This window comes from Crocodylus porosus, unplaced genomic scaffold (genome assembly GCF_001723895.1).
Source record: "Crocodylus porosus isolate Cpor-Errol unplaced genomic scaffold, CroPor_comp1, whole genome shotgun sequence".
Lineage (NCBI taxonomy): Eukaryota > Metazoa > Chordata > Crocodylia > Crocodylidae > Crocodylus > Crocodylus porosus.
In genome coordinates, this window is record NW_017728906.1 from 72,874,570 (window position 1) to 72,887,183 (window position 12,614).

General features: G+C 46.6%; 1 protein-coding gene across 1 annotated transcript in view; it reads left to right on the plus strand.

The window, feature by feature from the left end:
• Positions 1–2,015: 2,015 nt before the first annotated feature.
• Positions 2,016–12,614, plus strand: part of PUDP (pseudouridine 5'-phosphatase) — a 122,630-nt gene continuing 112,031 nt past the window's right edge. Inside the window, exon 1 of the mRNA XM_019529358.1 lies at positions 2,016–2,103. Coding sequence (XP_019384903.1) covers positions 2,037–2,103 — 67 coding nt within the window. The 5' untranslated portion in view covers positions 2,016–2,036. The remainder of the gene's footprint in view (positions 2,104–12,614) is intronic.

Genomic DNA, 12,614 nt, shown 5'->3' on the forward strand with positions numbered 1-12,614 from the left:
CGAATTTTTACCCAGAGGGTCTCTAGCTGTCCATGCCGGTCGCCAACATCAGCTTGCAGGGACATGTAGCTTTCCTTCACATAGAGAGCTACACACCCGCCCCTTTTGTCAACACCATCCCTCCTGTACAGGGTATAGCCCTCTATACCCGTGGTCCAGTCATGGGTGGAGTCCACCCTGCCTCAAGGTTAAATTTCATCTCCACCGAGATGAAGTAGGTCCTGCCTCAAGGTTAAACTTCATCCTCACAAAGATGAAGTTGGTGATTACACATCATTACCACTGAGATGAAGCTGGCGGTTAAACTTCATCCCCACTAAGATGAAGTGGGTGGTTAAATTTCATCCTCACCAAGATGAAGTCCACTCTGCCTCAGGGTTAAACATCATCCCCACCCAAATGAACTGGGTGGTTAAACTTCATCCTCACTGAGATGAAGTATGAGGTTAAATTTCATCCCCACTGAAATGAAGTCCCCTGCCTCAGGGTTAAAGTTCACCCCCAGTGAGATGAAGCCAGTGGTTAAATTTCATCTTCACTGAGATGGAGTCCACCCTGCCTCAGGGTTAAACTTCATCCCCACCAAGATGACGTTGACAGTTAAATTTCATCCCCACTCAGATGAAGTTCCCCAGCCTCAGGTTTAAATTTAATCTCCACCAAGATGAAGTAGATCCTGCCTGAAGGTTAAACCTCATCCCCACAGAGATGAAATTGGTGGTTAAACTTCATCCCCACCCAGATGAAGTCCGCCTTGCCTCAGGGTTAAACTTTATCACCACTAAAATGAAACTGGCGGTTAAATTTCATCTCATTGAGATGAAGCCCATCCTGCCTCAGGGTTAAACTTCATCCCTGCCGAAATGAAGCTGGCAGTTAAATTTCATCCCCACCAAGATGAAGTTGCCCCAGCCTCAGGGTTAAACTTCATCCCCACAGAGATGAAGTTGGTGGTTACACATCAGCCCCACCAAAATGAAGTGGGTGGTTAAATTTCATCCTCACTGAGATGAAGTCCATCCTGCCGCAGAGTTAAACTTCATCCCTACCGAGATGAAGTCTGTGGTTAAATTTCATCCTCACTGAAATGAAGTCCCTTGCCTCAGGGTTGAAGTTCATCTCCTTCTCACCATGAGTCTCAGTTTCCCAGGCAGCTTATGATACCCCACAATAGCATCTCAAGCACCTCTAGTTTTCCGGGGTGCCGGCTGCAGCCCTGTTGGTAAGGTGGCCATCATAGAGGACACTGTTTTCTGCTACTCTGTCCGCTATTGACATGAAACCCCACACCTTGATGTCCTGTTTTTCTCTTCAGATACGAAGAGAATAGATATGATATGAAACTGGATGCCTTTATGTCCTCTATTTTGAAGAGAAAAATAGAAGACATAAAGGCTTTGGGTTTCGTATCAAAAGAGGACAGAGAACAACCGGACTGTTCTCTATGCTAGCCACTCTACCTCTTGGTCCAAGGCCGTGTTTCCCAACCAGTGTGCCATCAGCAATGAACAGGTGTGCTGCATTTTTTGCTGTGGCAATAAGCTACAACAGGTACAAGGCCGGGGAAGGCCTTAACAGGTGTGCCAGATGGGGAGAAGCTGGTATTAACCCAAGTGTGCCTGAGGCTGGAAAAGCTTGGGAAGCGCCGGTGTAAGGGGGCAGGCGGACAAAACTCTTTGGCTGTACAGGATATAAGCCAAGTTTCCAAGCGATTGATTGAGCGGGTCTAATAAAAAGATAGTACCCCTCCTTCCCCAAAGAGCCTGGGCTGCCTTTGCCTCCAGCGCCGTTTCACTTCCCTTCCCTCCTTCCATATCCTCAGGCAGGGTAGGGCTGCGCGGCCTCGCCCTGCCGGGCCTGCTCCTGAGGCGGCGAGCGGAGGGAAGGGACCGGGGGCATCCCCTGCGGGGCGCCAGGGCGCACACCGTCCCCGGCCAGCAGCGGAGGTGGGGCGAGGGGCAGCTCCCCCGGCCCCGCCCCGGCCCCGCTCTCCCCTCCCCGGATGCACTGGACGCCTGCGCCGTCGCTGCCGCACCATGGCCGCTTCCCGCCGTCCCGCGCCTGCCACCCACCTGCTTTTTGACATGGACGGGCTCCTGCTGGGTGTGTAGCCGGCCGGGCCGGGGCAGGGAGGGGACGTGCTGCTGCACCGCGGCTTGGCGCGGCTTGGCTGGGGGCTCCCCGGGGCGGGCTGGGGCGCTGCACTGCACTGCCCCTGGCCCGGCTCCTCCTCCTCCTCCTCCTCCTCCCCGCCTGGCCCGTGCTGCACAGGCCGGGCGAGGTGCCCCGTTCTCGCCGTTCCTTGAAGAGTCCGCTCCCCTGTCTGCGTGGAGACTGGGCAGCGGGGAGGCTTTAAATATCTTGCGGGGAGGGGGTTTATCTGCTGCAGTTTAGTCGTCTGGTGGTTCAGTTGCCCCGCGCTGGCCTTGACATGCTCCCTGGCATTGGCGACACGTAGGGGGTGCACCTCCTGCGAAAAGGTGCCACCGACACTGCTGACTGAACCTGCAGGCAGGCAGGCAGGCACAGCTTGCCACCGACTCTGTGGATGGTCCCCAGTCACTGCTGGCCGCCAATGCCTGCTCGCCCCCCGCCTCCTCCCCACCACCAACACCGCTGGCAGTGTCTGTGGGCAGTTTCCAATCGCCACTGGCCAACACTGCTGGCAGCGTCTGTGGGTGACCCCCCCCCACTGCTGACAGAAGCTCACTGCCACCATGCTCCCTCCACTGACAGCACCACCATTGCCTGTGGGACCTCGCCATGCTGCTCCCCCCCAGCCTGCAGGGGCACATGGCATTCATGCTCCCTGGACACAGTGCCACTTTGTGGGTAGAAATTACCCCCCTCCTGAAGGAAACGTGCCCCAAAGAACTTCCAGGCTGGAGCTTCTCCTGGGTGCAGAGGTTGGGAGGAAGGGGAGTCAGGCATTGCTTTTGTACTTCCCCTGGTATGGGTAATCGGTGTCTCCTGAGTCTGGGGGGCACCGGCAGAAACTGTCTGCCGGCAGGGGTAGTGGGGGCAGAGCCAGCGAATTCCCGCTGATGCCACTGGTGGCACTGGCAGCAGAGACAGCCCTGTCAGGGAGGGCACATGCTCCCCAGTGCTCCTCCTACCAGTCGCCTGTGTCCCCTGGCGCTGGGGAGACTTCCCCCACTGCTGCTGCTGCTTCCTCTGCCTTCCCCAAATTGGGATCACCTCGATTCTGGTTACAGTGCAGGGGAAGTACCATGATCATCGTGTTGTTTTAACCAGGGACACAGGATAGCCACTTGTCTGGCATGGGATTAGTACCCAGGCGGAGGTAATGTATAGTTACCACTTCAGTCCAAGTCCACTTTCAGTTCCAGTGGGAAGATCTTGGCTTTATGGCCCAGGGGTGGGCAATTATTTTGGGCAGAGGGCTGCTTACTGAGTTTTGGCAAGCCATTGAGGGCCACATGACAGGCAGCCAAGGAAAGATAATTTTTCTAAATGTTTTAGGGGCCCTGCGGGCCGGATAGAATTGCCGGCCTGGTGGGCTGCATTTTGCCCACCCCTGCAAGTTTAGACCCACTTTATGGAACTGGGAGACTCCTCCCTATCTTGCTCCTGTGGCCATACTGCTGAGGGCAAGCAAAACCTGGGAGCATCCAAAACCCAAGCCTCTGGCCTTGGGCCTGCACATAGGATGCCCACCAAATTATTTGGGAACATCTAAAAGGCCCAGGTTGGGGTGGGGGATGTTTGCTGGTAGTAGGGCTACATATGGTTCTTGAATGACTCATGGATTTGGAATTGTTTTGACTGATTTGGCTTGAAACTTGAAAAATTTTCCTAAAAATAAACGCCAAACAAAATTCTGGTTATGGTGCAGGGGAGAGAGAGGCCAGAATGCATGGATTTCAGGGGAAATGTCCATCTCTAGACACAAAGTTCCTTAGTAGTTTTAATGTTGACATTCTGATGGGGATGCTTATTTGTCTAAAATGGACTCTTGGGTTTGCAGTTTTCAAAGGAAATATTTGAGGGGGAGTTATAATCCATTTTCTGTTTAGCTGTTACTTATTTATGAATTCAGTGGATTGTCATTTTACAACCTTTGATCACATATGATACTCCTCTAAGGCACTGTTTGTTGCTTAGCCTCCAGCCCACGGAACCATGTCATCTGGCCCCTGGGGTTCCCCACAAGTCTAGAAATGTGGTGCCAGGGAGTGGTGGTAATTAATTTTGCTACTGTTCCCCTGCTGCCAAATTTCAAGCCCAGAGGCTAGGTGTTGTGGCTTTTTTCACTAGATCCGTCTGGTTTGTGGGACCAGGGTGGCAGGCCTAAACCAGCATGCATGGAACTGAAGCCAGGGCAGCAGGACTAGTTCAACATGTTTGGGGCTAGGGTGGCACTAATGGGGGTTGAGGTGGTAAGCCCAGTATGGCATGTACAGGGTAGCTGCCTCAATGTAACGTGCAGGGGTAGTACTGGGACAGGGGACCCAGCCCAGCATATACAGAACTGAGGCCACATGTCACATTTTGCCCGTGCTTCATGTCTGCACTGGCTCAGGCCCACTGACTGTGGACTGATACTGCACCACTCATTGGTCTGGAGCCCGAAAGGCTGGGTCCCACTGTTTTGAGAGAGAAAGTCTGATTGGCCCACCACCCTAAAAATGTAGGCCTTGAGCCTATAAATATGTATGCATATGGAATGCTTTTATACTGATCCAGTTGATTTTTTGATTCCTGATCCAGTTGATTTTTAACTGGTCTTTCTATGCATATGTACTTTCAGCATTGCTCTCTTAGCTGTGAGCAGCATTTTAGTAACTGAAAGCATTTTGGTGGGTCACCATCCTGTCTCTATTTAGGATAACATTTTGATAACACTTTAGACTCTGTCTTCGTTATATAGTAAGAACTGAAATTAATTTGTCTTCTGAGTCTTGTTTAATCTCCCAAACTCCTGGGGCTTACACAGTGAAGCAGCATTAGTTTTGCCCTAGGATGTGAGCTGTACAGCATGCTGGGAAATTAATTATAAGGGATCCCAAGTTCTTGGACCTGAGCTTGCCAAGCTTTGGGCACTCCAGGTATTAAACCTGCTCTTCACTGTTATTAAATTCAGCTGCTTTTAAGTGCAATTACAGCTAAATACTGTGTCACTTCCTGGATTTGTTAACATAAAAATCAAATTTAAGTTACAGTATCATGTATATACTAAGCTGTGATTCAGTGAAGAGCGTGTACCAACTGGATTAAGACTAATTTTCCCCTTCCCTTATCCACAATTTATGAAAAATCCTGCAGTTTAAAACAAGTTATTTTTCAGTAATTTATCTTGAAACAGTACCATGGTCTCCTTTATAAAGTTGAAGGCAGCATAACATAAGCATTTGCATTAAGAGAACCTTAGAGTTTTGTGTGCTGTATATGTTCCAGTGCAGAGGCACAGTATGACACCACTGCCTTAATGCATGCAGACTTATAACTAATTTTCAGAAGATGTGATATGTTTCAGTCCTTAAATTATTTTGGGTTTTGTCACAACTTTAGCATGGTTTTGGGAGTGCATATATGCTAAGCAGGGGGAACCGTGAAATTCTGAAAGCAGGAAATCCAAGAAGTGGTAACTCTTAGGGTTAGAACCAACAGACAAGTTTTGGCTTCTAAATGGTCAGGAACAGCTCATTAGCTGTTTAATTTTGCGGTGCAGGTTGGAGGAGAAATCCCCTGATAGAGACTCAGGGGATTCTCTCGTTTTTGTATGTATATACTGTATTCTTACTTATGTTTTGAAAAAGAATAGACAAAATTGTTATTGGTATAAAACTAGAATTAGTGAGATCAGTGTCTGACCCTCAGGTTTTTTATGAAACTTCCAGTACTAAGTTAATTTTAATTGTTTTTAAAAAGGAATGCGTCTTTTGTGTATATAGTGCAAATGGAAGCTGAAGAAATAAATTATGTATGGGTTTTTAAATGCCATACACATTTTCATGAGACAACATTTAAAAAGAGTATGACTGAAATTTTTTCAACTGGCTGCCTGAAACTATGTATCTGTAGCCTGTTATTCAGCACACAGATGTACAGCTGGATTTTTCAGAGGTTTTCTCAGTTATCTCCATTGACTTGGAAGCTAATCTTCCTTGAAAAATATAGTAAAGCTTCAGCTGCAAACAAAACATGAAGCAACTAGTTTCAAAAGTCTGTTCTAGGGTGGAATTCCTGAAGTCCTAGCCTAGAACTTTCATGGCACCCTCCACTGTTTAAAGCAGGGGCGGGCAGTTATTTCAGGCAGAGGGCCACTTACTGAGTTTTGGCAAGCCGTCAAGGGCCGCATGATATGACAGGCAGCCAGGGGCAGATAAATATTAATTTTCTAAATTTTTTAGGGTCCCTGCTGGCCAGATAGAATGGCCTGGTGTGCCTCATCCAGCCTGTGGGCCGCATTTTGTGCACCCCTGGTTTAAAGTGTCTAAGGTAAGACTGGTACGTTAGAATTTGAGGTAAGGTATTCATGAATGTAAACTGTTTTATTATTTTAAAATCCCCTTTCTGTATGCCACGGTTTGCTTCATTGAATAATTTTAAACAGTATTTTGTTTTAAGAAAGCTAGTGTGGGGTCCTGTATTCTTCACTGGCCAGCAGTTTCCAAAAGAAGGAACCATAGGTATCTGTATAGTCGTACTTGCTAAAGTAATCATGCACACTTTGAAAGTTGTCTGTAGCTATTTATCTTCCTAGAAGAGTTTTCTATGATATCCATCAATGTAAGTTCTTAAGCAACTGTTCCACACATATTTTAAAAGCTATGTTTCAATTCCAACTAAATCTAGTTTAACATAAAGTAAAACAATGCGAATATTGTGATTTATTATTTTTGTTGGTAGCCACTTCTGGCTTAAGGACTGCCCTTTTAAGAAGAGATTAGGTGTTGTAAGATGATCTGTTTGTAGATTGAATATGTGCCAGTCTAGGAAAGAACAGTTCTAAAGAAGGAATTGTAGTTGTTTCGAGAGCACAGAAGGAAGTAACTCACTTACGCTACCTGATGTCCGGACCAAGTTTTGAATGTATGCTGGCAACACGAGAGTTAAGTTTGATCATGCGCAGACAAGCAGGCAAGGCCTATGGAAAATTCTACAGCGTGTCCAGCATGTGCCCCCTGGGTGACCTGTTGGCTTGTGAATCAAGCGTGACCTACTTTTCCACCATCTGCATGCTCAGTCATATACAAAATCTAATCAGAGGCATGCTCAGTTTGGCTAAGAGCATGACTTCATAGAACTAGAAAATTCTTCAGAGCAGGCAACCTGATTGGCCACTTGGTTGCTGTAAAGGGCTTGTGAGCCTCCACCTTTGGGTTCTCTCTGTCAGTGTGGTGGTGGGTGGGTGAGGGGAGACTGTGCTCGACCTGTAAGCAGAGGCTGCCTTGGCAGGGACTGTGAGACAGGGAGAGATCGATCCAGAAAGCAGAGGCTGCAGCTGCAGGGACTTCTCTTCTGGAGGGCTTCAGGCTCACCGGTCTCCTCCTCATTGCGAATTGGCTATTCGATTCCCCTTCATTCTCGTATTGATCTCCTGGCTACCGGACTGATTTTGGCACCGATCCTGACCATGATTCTGATCAACCTGACTCACTTGGACTATGGCTTTGTTTCACCATCCCCGGCACTGACCTCAGCATCACTCTTCATCGACCTCGGCACCGATCATCCGTTTGTCCACCATGGAGTGGCATCACACCATGTTACAGTGTTGTTGTTCGTTACCCCACCTATGAGCTGTTGACCAGCCCTGGGACTATGGAGTGGGCAGCCGCACCTATTCTTCGGGGTAGAAAGCAAGGGCTCAACTAGAGAACCTTGTGGGCCAACAGTCTCCTTTGTTGTTCGTTCAATTTGTTGTAACTGTGACTGAAGCAAGCATCTCAGCCTACGCTCCAGAAGCATAAGTAAATAAATCCACTTTATTTGAAACCGTGCGAGTCCGCGTACCGCTCAGACTCCTCGTTGCTAATCCCTCCTGTTCCGTACCGAACTGCTCAGCCCACCGTGACCTTGGGGCTGCTGTTCCCCAACACCTGAGTACTATAAAGAGATTATTACTCAGATCTCCAGTGTAATGAGATTATTATACATGTATATGTTTCATGTTTGCTTTCTTTGTCATGTACTGATAAAGAGTAAGTTCTTGGGCAGACGTTATATTTGTAGTGTTAAATATGCCTTTTAGCATTATCAGGAGTGAGTGTAAAGCCATTAAAGAGCTTTGCAGCAAGAGGAACAATATGCCACAAAATGTTACTTTTTTCTAACAGCACTTTTAGCAGTGCAACAGTTTCTAGCCCCATGTTTAATTCTTTTATAGTAACACATTGCACTATGTGTTCTATGTTACCTTACATAGTTTGGTCCTCCAGCATCCCAGAAGGCTTTGCTACTCACCACCCTCCCCTGGCTCAAGGGAATCTGTCTGTGACTGACAGTGAACTCCACTGGCCCAGAGAGTCAGAGCTGAGTGCACATGTAGCCCTGTTGCTCAGGGCTGCATTTGTTCATGAGCAAAATAAAATCCTTCCCGATCCACTTAATAGGGGATTTTGAGATGTTCCGAAAGTACTGCCCAATTGGAGTTGGCTGCTGATAGATTCTCAAATCCAGCAGCTTTACTCAAAACTAGTCCTTCTCCATCATCCAAAAACACAGTATGAATCTCCACCCTCTTAAACCTGTTGTGCATTACAAATAGCTGTGTCATATTGGCATCTCTGGTTTTACGTACAAGCCCAGCAAGGGCATTGAGCAAGAACGTGTGGGCAGTTGATTCTGATTGTAAGTACTCAAAGGTCGACTGAGCTTGGCTTAGGGCTGCTGTAATTGTTAAAGGCCATGGATGGAGCAGAAAGGACTGTTAAATACCACTCCTGAAACTAAAGCAGAGTTCTGTTAAGCATTGTTTACCAAGGGCTGTGCTGTGGGTGGGTTTGTGTACTGTATGTTGTACAGTGTAATGAGCCAAGGCCTAACCGGGGCTGATTCAGTCTCAGACCCTGATTGGAAATAGCCAGATAATAAAGCTGAGTCATCCCTCAAGGAGAAGTTCCACCTACGCTAGCGAGGTAAGCTCACACCACAGTGTAGAGAACTTATAGCCAGGAGATGTGCATGAAAAATACATGCACATCTCCTTGCTGTAAGTACATGTATGACATGAAAAGTACACGTCTTTATGTTCTTGCAAGGCCTAGAGTTGGGGGTGGCACCATCAGATCTGCTACGCCAATATGTTATGCTTAAGTAGAAAAGCCTCTGCAAAGTTGGCGGTGCGTTCCCCTTGCTCATGACTTCCTGCAGGTTGGCAAAGCAGATGATGTACAGTGCTAGCACCTGCTGGAACCTCCCAGCACTGCCTCTCCCAATGTTGTCCAAATTGAGTTGGTAGCAGACCAGTTTCAAGCTTCTTTATGGAAATGGCACCTTGCCTCTCTATTATGAAGGGTGCTCTTCTGCTGATGGCCTATCCCACAAGTGTGGGGGCCAATCAGGAAAACAGACCTTATGATGACAGGCTGAGAGCCATGGGGCTCTTTAGTCTGGAAAAGCGCAGGCTCAGGGGTGATCTGATGGCCACCTATAAGTTTATCAGGGGTGACCACCAGGATCTGGGGGAACGTTTGTTCACCAGAGCACCCCAGGGGATGAGGAGGTTAAATGGTTATGAACTACTACAAGACTGTTTCAGGCTGGACGTAAGGAGGAATTTCTTTACTGTCTGAGCCCCCAAGGTCTGGAACAGCCTGCCATCGAAGGTGGTTCAAGCACCTACATTGAACACCTTCAGGAGCAAATTGGATGCTTATCTTGCTGGGATCCTATGACCCCAGCTGACTTCCTGCCCCTTTGGGTGGGGGGCTGGACTCGATGGTCTTCTGAGGTCCCTTCCAGCCCTAATGTCTATGAAATCAATTCAGTGGATATCTCTGTGAAGGTAGCCTGGCATATCCTGAAGTTCTGCTTCAACTATTCATCCCAGGTCCTCAGGATGATGTGCTCCCAGCAATCAGTGCTTGTATCGTATGTCCCAGAGCAGGTCTGTAAGTAGCTTGGGACAGCATTGTGTCTATCATGGCATTGTTCTCATTAACCAGATAGTTGGTGGGGCCTGGCAAATGGGGAACAGAGCTTGAGGACAGGTGTGGCTAGGACCTTGGTTCTTCTGCATAACCATTCATTTCCTTCCTTTCTGTCTTCCTCATATGGCACCTTTTTCACCAAATATTCATTGCTGCTTACAATAAGAAAATGGAATAAATTAAAACTGGGTTTTGGTGAGTCTCAAGAGGGAGGAAGTTCTACAGCCAAAAAGCAACTGAGGAGAATGACCTCCCATGTATTTTTGCCAAGCAGACTTGGTGTATTGATGGTATTTTAGGGTCATTAAGGGCATTATAGATCAAATCCAGAATTGTGAATTGTGCCTGAAAAGCTATTGGGATCCAATGCAGACTCTGGAACACCAGGATTATGTGCTTCTAGAAACCCACCCCTTTCACAAGGCAAACTACTGCATTGTGCACTATCTGAAATTTATGGATGGTTTTCAAGAATAGCTCTGTGTAGTAGTCTAACCTTGAGCTTATATACAGCCTTCTGACTATAGCTTTCTCACTAGATGGAGTTGGTGAAAAGCATTCCTAGCCACAGCTGCCAACCCAAAGATCCAAGTACTGCAGAGGATCCAGGAGTACCAAAAGGAGCTTCCCAGGCTGCTGCTTAGCAGGAGCTGAACAAACATGCTGAAGAAGCAATGGCAGACCTTGATTCTGCTCACAGGTATACATTGTGTACCTGGATCATAGATTCATAGATTGTAAGGAGCTAGAAGGGACCTTGCAAGATCTTCGGGCCCACCCAGCCCCCCTGCACTAAGCAGGAAAGACAACTGGGGTCAGCTGACCCCAGCGAGGTGACTGTCCAGTCTCCTTTTGAAGACTTCCAGGGTAGGTGATTGCACCACCCCTGGAGGGAGTTCATCAGAAGCCTCAGGGTTCCACTCTTCCATATAAGTATTACTGGTGTTTTATTTTAATCACAGAAAAAAGTGGATTTTGGGTTACTTTTTTTTTAACCTGAAAATTGAGGGTTTTTTTTTTTTATCAGAGAAAACTGGGGTCTTTGTCAATGATCCTTTGGGAGTAGAAATGAACCAGGGGATCCATACCTCTGCACTCCTAGGCCAAGGGAGAAAGGAGTTCCAGGGGAGGGGAAGAACCCAGGTGAGCACAGTCTCTGGGCAGCCAGCCATAGCACAGGTGCTCTGCTCTGTGCCCAGCTGTCCTTGGGAGCCTCTGGAGATGTACACAAAGCACTCTGGGATCTCACAGGTTCTGTGGCTGTGGACCATTAACCATATATGCTCTCCATGTGCCCTGAAGTGCTCTGGACAACTCATCACATGAACAACTGCACATGTGTACCACGCATATTTTTGCAGCGCTATGAATTTCCCAGAAATTCTTAGTGCTTCAAATGCATGCCTGTCCATACCTTTAAAGTTTACCCTGTTTTCTTTTTTTCCAAGTGTAAGTTGCTTGGGAGGTGATTGTAACAATACTGATAGGAATTCTTCCATAGAACTTGCTTATATGCACGTTATATTTTATTTTTTAACGTGAACGAGCCATTAACACAGTTTAATATTTCTTCTGCATCCTAGCAAAAAGCACCAATTCAAGTGAAATTCAGTCCCCTGTAAATTGTTCTCTATTATCGCTTGAGTGCAGAAATTAATCTTCTTAGGCTATAAACTGGAAGTCTTTTAAAATCATTTTCTCTCTCTAGGTCATGGCAATGTACCATATTGGCATTCTCCATTTTCATCCTACTTATTTTAAGAGAAGGGACATGCAAGAGAATATCCTGATGTTCTGTACACGTGTTCTTATTTTTTTAAAGGGGCTTAGATCACTATTGTGTTTCAGTATTTTTAATATTTTGCATGAGCTCTTGAGGCTAAGCAGCTCATCTGTTATACAGTAAAGCAAGCTAATAACTATAAAGAACTATTTCTTTACACATGAAACTAATGTCTTTTAGCAAGCAGATCTTTGACACAGATGTAAAGATAACAGTAGTGCAAAGCATTACTATTGCTATCTGTCTGGGAGAGATTTACAAACTGTCTTCAGGACTGCTAGTTGTTTTTTCGATACCACATCTGAACTTAGTTACCTGTCTATTATATACTGAGTCTCCATCATTTTCATAAGTGCCACTGGAATCAAATGATGATGTTGCCAAGAGTGGGGATCAGTTTGGGATCAAGCCAAACAAAATCAAATGGAAATGCAATTTAAAATGATATCACTATAGTATAATAATTTTCTCTTTAAAGTTGGTCTCATTTCAGTCATATGGCTGTATTCTTTTCTGGTATTATGTGCAGTTTGAGCCTTCTATTTCAGTTTCCCTTTCCTTCTCACCTATATACTTTGTTTGATAAAGCCACTGTTTGTTTTCTCTCCTCATAAAAATACAAATTTTCAAACTTTGTTGGGTTGAACTCTTAAGTGCATTTTAGGCTCCTGGCAGATATCCCACTTAAGATGTGATTAACTGCTTGATCACGC